Genomic DNA, 14,923 nt, shown 5'->3' with positions numbered 1-14,923 from the left:
TTATGCAAGTTTCTGTTTGCATTTCCAGGAAGGCAAGAGAAGGCCACCCTTGGCAAAAATGAAATCTGTTAATATATAGTGTTTTCCTTCTGCTGATAGCTAGAGATGCACTTATATATATACTGTTTTTTTTAAAAAATAGTGGTTGATTAAAGAAGATTTGTTCATAATTATGCTAGAAAAATACAGTTACTCAGGTAGAAAAAAATACAAAACACACATCACCCATTCACATTATCTACAGTTGATAACATAGGGACATGTTCTATGCCTAAAGCAGCTAACATTACAACTGCATACTGATTTTCAAAGTTGGTTGTGTGCATATGTTTGTAAATATCTGACACGTTGCTTCCCAGATAAAAGTTTAGAAAGTATTTCCCAGATGTAGAATCACAAATCTTGTGCCTGAAGATGGTATTGACTGGTTTTGTACCCATAAAACAGGCATGGCAAAAACATCTGCACATTCCTCAGTTTGAAAATCCAGACCTATTGCTCTTCGGCTGACAATATTTGTATTTTCAAACTTGCAGCCAGAAAAACAATACATATCAGTGCTGTATCAGTATGAAACAAAACATGGCTTTTTTTTTTTTCCTTCTTTTTTTCCTTTTTTTAAATCAAGTCCTCTGTGATTGCAGAATGTTGTCCTTATCTCTTCTAACCCTTACAATACTTGTATTCTTCGTATGCTGGATAAATTAATCCTATCTGCATACTCCAAAGGGATTAAAGCTCCTCTGCTCCGCACATCGGAAGGAACCCCTTAAATAGCAGGAAGGGTGCGTCTCTCTTGTGCTGTTAGCTCAGGGTGCCACACATCCACAATGAATATCAGGCGGTAAGTTTCAGCATCCTGCCATACTTCATGTTCGAAAGAGTCATCAAAAATCAGAACTTTCCCTTCTTCCCAGGTTCTGAAACACCAAAAAGAACATGATTTAGTGTAATATTTGAAGTGCCGTGGAGCAGGCAAGATATATATCAGCTCTGAAGATGGTTTTTTACAGTATGTATTCCACAGTCAAGATTTCAGTACCTAATATAAAGAGATTGGAATATTAGAATTTTAATTGAAATAAACTACAGAAAGATTGGCCTAATGGACCTTCATGTTTCTGAGGGATTGTTTCCTCTCACTCCGCATAGTTATGCCCACATGTGCCCACATAGACATTCAGACATTTTCAATTTTTGTTATATACTTTTAATGAGTTGAGTCCCATAAGCAGGGAGCATTGATCAGGCTCACAGGTATAACGCTAGTGTAGTAATCAACTTCTCTGCTTTTCTAATCAGACAAATCCATAATGACTAATGGAAATGGAGGGAATGACCAGCAATATGGTCATATGGTTTGAAAATAAATTACATTAAATCAAGCTGCTTTTTCTAAAAATCAGAACAACAGAATTAGGCCCTGATCATGCTTAAAATTTCAGGGATGTTAACAGTCTTGTCCCATAAATCCATTCAAAGCACAGAGTCTAAAGATTTTTCTTCAGAGGAAAGTTGCAATGCCATAGTGTACACTGGCTTAACTATACAATTAAAGCTGAACTGGAAGGATGAAACCATGTAACTTAAAGTCCCTCTGCTTGCCAAGTACTGCTTAGGCAGAGCAGCTCACTGAAGTAAGTACCCTGGGTAAGTGTTCATTACAGCATGGAAGAGCCAAGTTTTAACAGTGGTACTTTTCCAAGGTCTGTACCTTTGTTAGGCCCAAAAAGGGATGCATATAATTTATTCAAAGTGGCTTGTCTTTGAGTACCTTAATCATCTGAAAAATTAACAAAATTACCAGATTTAAAAACAATGGCAAGAGGCAATGTAGAAGGGAGATATTAATTGTCAGAAGAATCGGTGTTCCTGTCAATTTTATGACAGATAGAATCACAGAATACTTTAGGTTGGAAGAAACCTTGGAAGGGCATCTGGTCCATGCCTCTGCTCAAAACAAGAGTTACTGCAAAGTTACATCCAACTGTGAGGTTAGATGAAGTATCTCAGGTTTGCAACTACTGGATTTTTGAGTGTCTACAACCAGGAGTATTCCTCCATCTCTTCCAGTATTTCACTAACCTCATTGTGCAAATTTCCTTCTATCTAGATGGAATTTCCTTCACTATCGCTTGTGTCCATTACTTCTCATTCTATTACCTCCAAAAAGAGTCTGGCACTGTCTTCTACACAGTCCCCCATTAGTAGTTGAAGACAGTAACTAGCCTTAACTAGGCTCCCCTTTAGCCATCTCTTTTTCAGACTCCAGACCAGCTCTCTGAGCCTCTCCGTGTGTTGCATGCTGCAGTCTCCTAATCATCTTTTTCATCCTCCACTGGAGTCCCTCTAGTTTATCAATGACTTTTGCGTACTGAAGAGCCCCAAACTGGACACAGTACTCCAGAGGCAGTGTCTTGAGTGCAGAAGAGAGGGAAAAAATTGCTCCCCTCAAACTGCTTCCTATGCACTTACTAACACAGTCCAGTACACAGATAGCCTCCATCAAGACAAGAGCACATTATGACTCATGTTCAACTTGTCCCCTAGGACCTCTAAGTCCTTTTCTTCAAAGCTGCCTTCTATGCAGTCATCACCCAGTCTGCACTGTTGCAAGGTGTTGATCTGTTACCATTTGCAGGGCTTTGCATTTGCTTTGTTGAACTTCAAGAAGTTTCAGCTGGCACCCTTCTCCAGCCTGCTGAGGTCTGGATTCGTAATTTTGAATAGAGGTTAAACACCTGGTTAAATGCAGTCTTGATACTGCAAAAAATCAGCAGCTGATCAGTGACCATTAGTTATAATGTCAGAACATGTCAAAAAGCCACTGTGCTAGTCATTTCTCGCTGCCCCTCAGATCTCAATCTTACCTACTGCATTTAGACACAGCAGCTGATTATGTGTTACATGATTTGCCTATTGTAAAGTCAGGCAGTGGCATGAGCAAAGCACATTTATTTTGCTTTGCAGCAGGACGAAAGCATGGACCCAATTATACCCCTTCAGGTGAGACTGGATGAATAACAGTCAGTCCAGGCAATATTGGTCAAAGAAATGTTACCTCCGAAAGCCACTCTACAATGACCACATAATCAAGTTTTCTAACAGGATCCCTTAGGAGCTGAAGCAGTCCATGAGGATGGATGCCCTTAAAGGGAATTAGGAACTGTGAATAATAGTGATGGTAAAGAAATAAAAGATCTTGCCATCAAAGATAGAAATGCATTGCTTAGCTCATTCAACTGTGTTCATTCACATAGAAAACTTTTTTTTTTTTTTTTTTTTAAAACAGGGTGAAAATGAGATTTAGACTCCCAAGTCATTTCGGCATTTTAATTTTTAATTCAACAAAAGCAAAAATTAGCCATCAAAATTTATGGGGTTGTGCTGCAATGTTCTGAAGAGAAATGGAAATTGAAATTGGATCATTTCAACTGAAATGATCACCTAAACATATTTTAAGCAAGAGTAGATAAACCAGAAAGCATAACATAGTAAAAAATTCACACTGGCTTGCTCACATGCATCTGCCTTGAAGGCCCAGATAATGAGCCTTTTGCAGGTTTCACCTATGATCATGTGTTTTTTCTGCTATCACATCAGTTATCTGATAACAAAAATGTTTTATGTCATACAGACCCTGAGCCTCTGCTACTGCACTAAAGTTACATTGGTATTATAATCAAGCCGACTTTGGGGTTTTTTGGGGGGGTGTGGTGGGGTTTTTTTGTTGTTTTTGTTTGGGGGGTATTTTGTTTGGGCTTTTTTTGTTGTTTGGGGGGGGGGGTGTTGGGTTTGGGGGGTTGGTTTTTTGCCTTTTTTTTTTTTTTAAATTAAACCAAGCCTGAAAAATCCTGCCCTAAATAGCCTGAAAGTACAGCTCAGTTAAGGACAATAAAAAATCCAAGCACCCAGATGAAGTAGCTTCAGAGGTTAAAACCCAGGATCTATCATTTGCATCATAATGGGATGGGCTGTTTTACACAACAAAGAAAAAGTCATAAAGTTGACAGAACTATTAGCCCCTTTTGAATAGATTACAAACCCCACCATTAGCATGCCAATAAATATTTTCTAGAAGCCTTCATGGTGTGAGAAACACTTCACTGTGGGACCATAGGGATGATGATATTCTGCTCTGGTGCTGAGCCACTTTGGGCTAATTTCTATGTCACCTGCACAGCTCTAGTGTCACCTGTTACAGGTGAGATCTTGGACTGGCTTCTGCAATAAGGCTGTAATTCTGCACCTTCATTTCAAAACACGATTACCTTGTCTGACAGAGATGTTTGATTTTGGTAACTAGATATCATTTACCTGCCATTTTTGTGCATTGTACCCTACACTTTACAGAGTTGGGACCTCAAAATGGCCCCATGACTTAAAATTGCTATAGCTGTACTGAATACAATGAGGTGTACCAGCTCCTAGCAGCTGCAAAAAGACTTCTGCAAGTGAAGGAGTAAAACACAGTACTAGACAGAGCCGACCTGCCTGTCCAAGTGCTGAGTTGGATTAAATGCTGAGTTGCACTACCCCTCTAACGACCCACACTGGGTGGCACAGAGGTAACCAAGCACAAAATTCTCATTGTTTCTGGTCTCTGTCTCACACACACACCAGAGGGACAGAAGGCCAGAAAAGGCCTGACCTATGCTAACCTTCATATTTGAGCCAGCTCTCCTGTTTGAAACCACCAGTTTACTGCTGCTCTGAACCACCAGGAGGGGAGGAACTGACAGTGCCCAAGGTAGGATTTCTTCCTGGCACCATTCCCTTCCACAGTAGTTCACCCACCTGCCCTTTCATGGGGGAAGGGATGTAAAAAAACAAACAAACAAAAAAAAAAACCAAACCACCCTTTTCATTGCCATCAGTAGACACACTTTCAATGTTTTCAGGGAAAATCCTGCCTTTGATTCTGAATGTAGAGCTCTTGCCAAAAGTAACTAAATTTAACACATTCCAGCACAGGCTGTAGCCAGCTCTTGAACGTTTTACATTTCAAATGAGGGAGTCTGATGCATAAGACTGAGCCAGGTTCAGGCGCCGGGACACTGGAGTGCTCGGTCTGCAGCACACAAGCAGCAACAGGCGTTTCTCCGCTCCTGACTTTGAGTGTTGCTACCAAGGAGCAGGTCATTAAGTTCATTTTCCACACTGCTATCCCTTCTGTTCGGGTTAAGACACAGAAGGGTGCCAGCCATAATAAAGGGCGGTGAGCTGTGGACACCTGCTCTCTTGGCAGCAGATGAAAACCACCACTTTGGTCACGCAGGCCACTAAAGAGCTACCTAACGGTAATGCCATTCAGTCACCACCAATCTGAATTCACAATACTGTCCTAAAGTGAAAAGACTCCACATTTCCATAGTAGTCCTCTAAGCCCGTTAGCTACCTCTCCCTCCATCCAAATGTCTATCAATCAAACTTATTTTGGATGTTGGATAGGAATGCTGGAAGCAAACGTCCATCACTACATAGATGTAGGTAGTGTAGATTGTAACATTGACTGTGACAGATTATTAAATAAACTATATGTTGGCAGGAGTCTATAGTGACAACATTTTTTGTTATTAACTGTGGGATACTTCTATCCTCAAAAATTCTAAACATTTCTTGTGGTAGTTGTTTTCAAATGTTCTGAAAAATATCTTTGATACATACTGCAGTCATGCAGACAGGAGGGGCATTTCATTCATCAATATCAAATATATCTGTACATTATTACCATGAAAAGAATTAAAAATTAATGCTTGTTGCACTCAGATGCTGCAGACAAGACACAGAATCTTCAAAAAATATACATATAGATATTAAGCATCATTAGAATTTCACATAAGTGTCAGAAAATTAAGTCTGTAAGCAAAAAGCAATATAGTTAATACTATATTTTTCTGTGTTTAATAATATAATGCAAAAACCTATCACATTTGCTCATATTTCCCAGGGGAGTATATGCCCTGACTGTAAATGTATAACTTTTGCATTTTATTTGTTTTTTGCACCGAGCAAACAGAGACAAAACTGGTCTTCAAATCAGCATAATTTTTCCCTAAGGGGTAAGAATTCTCACTTAAAATGCGCTTTAAAGAAATTTGCTACCTGTGTAACTGATTGGGTCAAACACTTCATAGGTGTGTTAATCTTCAAATTAATTTCAATTGGAATATTTTTAACTGAATTATAACAAATAATACTAGCTAGGAAGGAGGCTTCTGCAGTAATACAGGAGTATTCTGCTACAGTGGTGAAAAGGGAGGTATAGCTTAGTCTCAGCTTTTGCTGAATAAGCAAAGAATTCTAAGCAAAAAAAAAAAAAAATTCAAAACAAATAGAGGTACTCTGTTGGCAAGTACATTAGACTGATGTTATAAAAGTAAACACAGAGAGACTTCATGGACTAATTTCACTGTTATTTCCATGCTATAGCAGAGAACAACAGCTTTGTCTCCCAAGATTCTTCTGGCATTGTTTGACAAATGATATTTATATGTTTGTACCAAGAGTTAGGGTGTAAATTGCCTGTTTAATGAAATATATTACGCCTTCTGATCAGTAAAACACCTTTTTTTTTTCTTTTTCTTTTTTTTTTTTTTTTTTTCTTTTATCACATGCAGTCCTGCCCCCTTTTCAGCCTTGAAGAAGGTAGAAAAAACTCCAAAAAACCCCAAACCATACCTGTTGTCTTGGGCACACCGAATTCTGCAGCCTTCCTTAGGTATCACCAAGCCCAAATGCATCCTCAGCCGACAATTGGTGGGCCCTGTGTGGGGCCAGACATGAGTCCCTGGGTGCATGATAGAATATTTGATCTGCAAGAAGAGAGAGGCAGGCCTTCAACACGTTCATCTTCACAACATACTGCTAGGAGTTCAGGACTTCATTATGTCTCATCCTTGATGATGGGCCAAAAGTGCAATGTCACCTTTTGTTAGTCTCAGCAACAATTGTGCTTTCTCACGTCTAAAGGCATTCAGCACTACAAAAAACATGTCTTGTGGGGTGTGTGTGCATCCAGGTGTGTGCCTGTGTAAAAGTGCATATTTTTCATTTTGTTTAAAACAATCAGTATTCATATTTCAACCTGAAAATCATTATCTCCTATCTACCATCAGGAGAATACCTTCTTTCTTATGGAAAGACTTACAGACACTCTTATGGTTTAAAAGGATGGACCACAGGAGACACAAGGCCTGTGTTAGCCAGACTGACTGGCCACTCTCAGATGACATCTGGGTTGTAAGGGTCATTGTCAGCCTTGGCTGGAGCAACCATGGGATGGCAGAGCTCAGGATCACGAGGGGAGGGAGAAAGGCAAAAAGCAGGATTACTACCCACAGCTTCAGGAGAGCAGCCTTTGGCTTATTCAGGGATCTGCTGGGAAAAAAATGTCATGAGATACAGCGCTGGGGAGGAGAGGGGTCTAGGACGGCTGGCTGGTTTTCAAGGATCACCTCGTCCAAGCTCAAGAATGGTTCATCCCCATGTGCAGGAAGCATGGAGACCCAGACAAAATTGAAACACAAAAAGGATGCACACAAGAGGTGGAAGCAGGGTCAGGCCACCCAGGAAGACTGTAGAGACACTCTGAGCATGCAGGGATGAGGTTAGGAAAGTCAAAGCTCTCCTGGTATTGAATCTGGAGATGGAAGTGAAGGGCAACAAGAAAGGTTCCTTTCTACAAATACATTAGCAGTAAAAGGAAGTCTAGGGAAAACATGGCCCTGATGCTAAATGTGGCAGGATATCTGATGACAAAGCATATGGAAAAGGCTGAGGCACTACATGCCTTCTTTGCCTCAGCCTTTACTGCTACAACTGACCTTCAGGAATCCCAGGTACCTGAGACCAGTGGAAAAGACTGCAGCAAAGATGACTTACCCTCAGTGAAGGAGAGCGAGGTTAGAGAACATTTAAACAAACTCAACAAACTGGTCCATGGGTCCTGATGGGATCCACTCATGAGTGCTGAAGGAGCTGGACGATGTTGTGAATCCACACTCAATAATCTTTGAAAGGCCATGGCAACCAGCAGAAATCCCTGAGGACTGGCAGAAAGCAAATGTTGTTCCTATCTTCAGGAAGGGCAAGGAGGAGGATCTGAGGATTAAATATATATATAGGCTATAGGCTAGTCAGCCTCACCTCAATCCCTGGGAAGGTGATGGAGCAAATAATCCTGGAAACCATTTCCAAACACATGAAGGAAAAGAAGGTGACTGGGAGCAGTCAGCATGGATTTATGAAGGGGAAATGGTACTTAACCAGCTTTCTTTGGTGAGATGTCCAGCTTGGTGAATGAGGGGATATTAGTGGATACTGTTTATCTCAACTTTAGTAAGACTTTCAACACTGTTGCCATGAACATCCTCATTGACAAACTGATGAAGTAGAAACTAGGTAAGTTGACAGTGAGGTGGATTGAAAACTGGCAGTTCAGTCAGGCTCAAAGAGTTGTGATCAGAGGCACAAAGTCCAGCTGGAGGCCACTCATCAGAGGTGTACCCCAGGGCTCAATACTGGGTCCAACACTGTTTAAGAGCTTCACAAATAACTTAGATGATGGTACAGAGTGCATCCCCCTCAACAAATTTGCAGATGATAGAAAATTGTAGAGGAATGGCTGCACACTACATATTTTTTTCTGCCATTTATAGTGACCTTGGCAGGCTGGAGAAAGGAGCAAACAGGAATCTTACGATGTTGAACAAAGAGAAGTGCAAAGTTCAACAGTGGCGAGGAATAAGCCATGTATCAATACAAGCTGGTGGACAACCGTCTGGAAAGAAACTTTCCAGAAAAAGACCACAGGGTCCTCATAGACAACAACTTGAACATGAGCCAGCCATGTGCCCTTACAGCAAAGAAGACTAACAGCCTCCAGGGCTGCATTAGCCTTGGCAGCAGGTTGAGGGAGATGGCTCTTCTCCTCTACTCAGAGTTGGTGAGACATCTCGAGTGTTGGGTTCAGTTCTGTGCTACCTACTATGAGAGAGATATGGACATACTGGAGCAAGTCTACTGAAGGGCTATAAAGGTGATTAAGGGACTGGAGCATCTAACATACAAGGGGAAGCTGAGAGAGCTGGGACTGCTCAGTCTGCAGAAGAGAAGGCTCAGGGGAATATATATAAATACCTGATGGGAGGAGTGAAGAAGACGGAGGCAGGCTTTTCTCAACAGTATCCAGTGAAAGGCAAAGAGGCAATGGACACAGATTGAAATACAGGAAATTCCATTTAACCATAAGAAAAAAAATTTTTTTACTGTACACTGGAACAGGTTGCCCAGAGAGGATGTAGAGTCTCTATCCTCAGAGGCATTCAAAACCTGACTGGACACAGTCCTGAGCAACCTGCTCTAGTTCATCATGCTTTGAGTAAGGGGTTGGACTAGGTTATCTCCAGACGTCCCTTCCAGCCTCAACCCTTCTGTGATTCTACAGCAGTGCAATGAACAAGAAGTGTGAATAACGCATGACAGTGGTGAGAAGTGTCTTTTCAACTGAGATATCTGTACATCAGGCTGGGATAGGATAACTTTGATAAATCTTAGGGTTTAAGGTATTGCTTGCTCTCCAGCTGTAACAAAATCAGCAGAAGACAGTGTGTGTCTAATGCCTTAGCTGTTCCCACCATCTGCAGTTTCAGCTTACCAGCAGTTTCTTATGACAACAAGTGATAAGCTCCAACACAGATGCTCCAACCCACCACCTCTGCTACACCAAGATGCGTTAACTTGATTGCCCTGTCAGACCACAATGCAACGCCAATAACTGGCTATGCAGGATAGTTACTAATATCACAGAGAAACAATTTCTTTAATGCTAATATACCAGCACTGTGGAATGATTACTGTCATATATGTTATCTGTCCATGCAGATCAGTCTAGATATATCTAGATAGATCAGTCTGTGAATTATATGTATGTGCTGTACTCAAGTACTATATACCAATAATCCTGAACTACCGATGAGTTATACTATGGTTGTAATGCAAAACTCCAAAGAGTTAAGAAATGCCCAGAATGAAAACCACCTGTGCTACTTTTAGTTTACTGCTATTTTTAAGAAGAATGATATACCTTTAAATAATATGATCACTTGCTATTGTTCTACACAGTCTCTCAGCAGCACTGAGCAGGTAGTTGATTATTTTACATTTGTTTTGTCTTTGTCAACACATGAGGTGCCCAAAGCATCCAAATGGTCTATCTACCACAGAATTCCTAATTTCCAGATTGTGTTCCCATTGCTTCCAAGTATTTCAGTACATGAATAGAGATTAGGTGATATATGAAATTTAATTTACCAGTAAGAATCTGAGGCATGGCTAGCATAAGACCAAAATTGTCCTAAGCATCCTCTAATATTGCATCTAAAACTTAAGACTTCTAAAGCACTATTTTCCAGATCATTTTACATTTTATATGTTCAAAACACATGACTACAGATATAACTGTGAATACACAATGTTTCTGCAAACTATACCTCGGTGATAACATGTGGGGTGCCAAAAAAATGATGAACAAAATAGTAGCTCTCAAAGAGAATTTGCTCTCTGGGATAGATCCATTTTGGCTATGGATGCCACACAAAGCAGTTTTCTTGCTGTTAGCCACACTGAGCGTGATGACCTCTTTCATCAGTTATATTCACTACAACCAGCCTTTGAACAAATCAATGAAACAATAGCCTTGTTCATTCCCACAACAGTAGCCATCTAGTGTGCTTCTGCACATCAAAAGCAAGAGTCTGGTGAAAAAGCTGAACACCTATTCTCAAGGCTCTGAATTAGGGTTGTGTTAGCACTGTGTTTTCCAACTTCTGCATCCTAAATTTTATAACATGAAGGTCATTCTCATGTAGTCATTACAAATAAAATATAGTAACTTGAAAAAAAAAAATGAAAAATTCTGTCTTACAGAATCACATGATATCTGTGTTGGGCCATTCATTCAGCTGCGTATGTATTGATCCATACCATGTAAGTCTACTGCATGACTGAATGAGGTTAATTTGTAGCTCAGTAGTCGGTGTAGACCAGGCACTTGAAACCAACTTTCTTGGTACCCAAGGCCACAGTTCATGGATGTAAAATTTCCTTCCTTTACCTTTAGGAAAGAAGTATGTGACAGCAGTACTGTTGTTTGGCTTCCATGAGGCGATTCTCCTTCTGTCTAACGCAGCCAGGCTGGGGTAGATGGGTGAAGTTTATCATAGTGAGAATCTGTCTCACTGAATGTCTTGTAAAGTTAGGTTCAGACCAGGAAAAAAAATCAGGTTAGAAAGGACCTAATCCAACCTCCTGCTCAAAGCAGGGTTGGCTATAGAAAGGCTTCAGCTAACATATTTCACCTTGTATTTGCTGAGGACTAAAATTGGCTGTATTTTTACTGTTAACTTCATTGTGTGCTTGAGGCATCATTAAATATACCAAGGTTATGCATCCCTCTATGCATGTTCCTCAAAATCACCTGCTCCCAACATTAGGAATTTGCAAAAATGAAGAAATTTGCCAGGTACCTGCCCTCTTCTGCAGCCAGTAGCTTCTGGGAATCTTTCCAATAAAGCGCATGTCTTCGGAACACTTTTACAAGCATTCTCATTTTTTCTTCCTGGTGAAAATAATGGATAGAGCATTGGTAAGATCAATGAACAAACATTTCCTTGTTTTCTGCCTTGCAGAAGATCAACAAAGCTGTCAAAGAGCTGACACTGAAAGAGAGGTAAATATTACTATTCCCATTTTACAGATTATGAAACAGATGTATTAACACATTGTAATATCAGAGCAGTCTGCAACATCTTTGCTTTTAAATTATTTGTGAAGAGCAGGCTTTCTACTATTTTTACAATATGATTCTAAAAGTATAATCATTAATGAGGCTTCATAGAAAAAAAAAAAAGATTAAAAATGTCACCAACATCACACCATTTCAGCACCTGATTATATTTTGATACAAGCTGCTTTTAATATTTTATTTTACAGTACTCTTTCACATGCAGAGTCTTATAAGAATTTAAGGTAATTCCAAGAGTTGGGCCTCCCACTGCAGAGCTCAGGGACAGGGCAGCAGGCTTATTAAAGCTCATATTCTTTTGCTCATACCATTTCTGAATGATAGATCTCACCTAGCTGACAACACAGTATTGAGGATGTGCCTTCTCCCACGTTTCTGTCTTCCCTCAGGCTGATCTGTACTATGCATTACCGTGCAAAATGTTGGCAGCCTTGCCAGGAGAGGAGTGTTACCCTCAAGGAGTTCTTAGAAGTGCTTGGGGACACCATGGTTTAGAATAAAGAGCCCTTGTTCACTGTTGCAGGGGTCCTAGACACTATTTTATTAGCTCCCTTCTTCTACAGATTCAGTAATTACAAAATCAGTTCTGGAAAAAACTGTGTTGCTACTCCTTATGACACTATATTAATCTGAGAAAGTGAAATTGGAGAAGGAGAAGAAATACCAAATGTTTTACCTTGTTGCCATAAGGTAAACTGGCTCCAGTCTCCTTTTTCTCGTAGATTCTCATCTTCAGGCAGGAAGAGGCTTCTTTTTTTATCCATCACAGCAAGCCCCTCATCCCGAATGAGCTTCCAGTTCTTTTCTAAGGACTGTTTAGAGAGCCATGTTACCACACTGAGAACTTACTGTGTTTGGCTTTAGTACTGTTTTTATTTTTCCCTGCCATTGTTAACTTTTTTTTTTTTTTTAATTTAAAAGCACTAAAAAAGTGTTCATCATCATTATAAAGTTTCTTTGCATTCAATTCCCTTCTGACATGTTAAGGCAGGAAAAACAACTTTCACAGCATTCCTCAGATTCAATTACATTGGGATCATAAAATTTCAATAATCCCCAGCCTCTCTGCAGGCTAGGCCTCACTTTGACTTTCTTTTTGATTAGCCTAAGGGCTCTTTAACAGATCATTTTGTATTGCTGGCTAGGAATAGTATTAATCTTCTCAAAGACAGCGCATGTTACCTGGAAGCACTCCTGCGACTACAAAACCACTCGCACAACCTGGAACTCCAGGCGCTGGCAGAACATCATGGTTCAAAGAGTACAAATGTAAACAGGCCACTTAAGTTGACAGTTATGATTTAAACCCTCAAAAAGGTTTGCAAAGATTCACTTGCACATGCTGATGCTACTGAAAAAGATCAAATACGATTTGAAATGCCAGGTGATGATTTATGAACACAACCATTAAAAATGTGTAAGCTGCTTGTACTTCATACATACCAAAACCACAAGATTGTAGAATTAAAAATTCTGTTCTCTGCTGCCTTAGGACATTATATTTGTAAAAATCAGATAGATCAGAAAACCTTTTATTCTACCAATAAGTCATTTTACTGTTACAGCAATATAAATGAAAAACCCACAGCGTAACAATGGACTTGGATAAAAGTGACTTCCATTTCCCAGCTACTTACTTTACTCGCTAAACCTTATTTTTGGTGAATAGTTTTCATTTTTACTTTGTGCTGTTGAACAAAGCATTTCGGTAAGACATTTTCAATCAATTTCATACTGAAAATAGGCTAAGGTGTGTTCCCACACTGCCTCTTTATATGATGTGTAAAGCTGAGTAAAACTCAAAAGTCTGTGAGACTAGGTGATATAACTGCCCCTTTTTAGCCTTAAAACTCAATATGGTTATTAGCCTTCCCCATTTAAATTAAACAGTTGCATTTTCCACTTGAGTTTTTTCAATTAAAAGACAAGCTGATCACACAAAATAGGCTGTAAGTTGATATACCATGAAAGGCTCAGCAAGCCATGGCTAGAACATGCTCTCTATAATACAGTGACTTTCTCCCACTAGAACATTTTCAGGTAGGCTAAGACCTATGAAAATTAGGATTGCACTTCTGTTATTACAGTACTCCCTTCTTCTTCCTAGCAAATTGTTTTCCCTCTCATCCATCAGTAAAGGGGAAGAGCACTTATCATTTTTTCTGGTGCATTCACCTTATTCTCATCCACTGATGGGTTTCCATAACACCCGTTTAACAGTTAACATTAAGCAGAAATGTTTCTTAGAGTATCTTTGGAAAACTGACTTCTCCAAAATGCAGAGTACAAAACAAGACTGAAAATTTCCACCTGATCAGAGATGAATACAGGAACAGTGCTGGTACTGATTCAGCACTACCATATCTACAAAAGGAAATACCAGCGTGAGTACCTGATTTTGTACTGGCTGGAGAAGAGAAAGAAAACAATAACTTACATTTACACAGGCCTCAAATTAAATTGACACAGATCAACAAAACTGGAAAACTTTAAAAGATATTACAAGTACTTCTCTGTTTCCTCAAACTCCTCCTACTCCCTTGTCTGAAAAAAGGTAAGAGGGAGCATTCACCCATGCAGACAAGATGATGCATGAAGAGCACTGGTGCTCCAAGGAGTTGCAGGCAACAGCTGCTTTCTCACCTCTAATCCTTCACAAGTGGCACAGGCTGAAAGTTAACCTCCAAAGGTGCGTGCTTGTCCTTGCCTTTTAAGACTCCTTCCCTAACATGTTGGATATGAAGTGATTTAAATACATATGATTGATTTTGAACTAGCTCCTCAATGGTTTTAGATATAACTTGCACTGAAATCAACAGTGTGTCTATACTCCTATGGAAGACGCTGACAGTGCTTTACTATGAGTAATAGGCAACTCCTAAGTAGAAAGGAAGTGGAGAGTTGAAGGAGTTCAAACACAGCTCAGCCTTGATCTCCCTGATTTTACAGACTCTTAGGCATACCTTGAATGGTAAGAATGCATAACACCATTAAAACATAATGACTAAGTCCAGCACTTGGACTTAAGGCTCTTGATTCAAGAGGTAGTATCTACAGAAAAAAGTTAAATATGCTTATGCTCCATAATATGTAGGGATTCAAGCCTTAGGTTAGAGC

At 39.8% G+C, this 14,923-nt stretch overlaps 1 protein-coding gene across 1 annotated transcript in view; it reads right to left on the bottom strand.

Annotated features, from left to right (window-relative positions):
• Positions 1–223: 223 nt before the first annotated feature.
• ASPH (aspartate beta-hydroxylase) overlaps positions 224–14,923 on the bottom strand; it is a 100,733-nt gene continuing 86,033 nt past the window's right edge. The window contains exons 11-14 of the mRNA XM_082321476.1: positions 12,483–12,618; positions 11,529–11,620; positions 6,682–6,815; positions 224–920 (exon numbers count right to left, since the gene is read on the bottom strand). Of these exons, the coding sequence (XP_082177602.1) occupies positions 770–920; positions 6,682–6,815; positions 11,529–11,620; positions 12,483–12,618 (513 nt within the window). The 3' untranslated portion in view covers positions 224–769. The remainder of the gene's footprint in view (positions 921–6,681; positions 6,816–11,528; positions 11,621–12,482; positions 12,619–14,923) is intronic.

Source organism: Platalea leucorodia, assembly GCF_965183815.1.
Source record: "Platalea leucorodia genome assembly, chromosome: 1".
Classification (NCBI taxonomy): Eukaryota; Metazoa; Chordata; class Aves; order Pelecaniformes; family Threskiornithidae; genus Platalea; species Platalea leucorodia.
The sequence above is the reverse complement of the archived record's forward strand: the minus strand, read 5'-3'. Positions and strand labels throughout refer to the sequence as shown.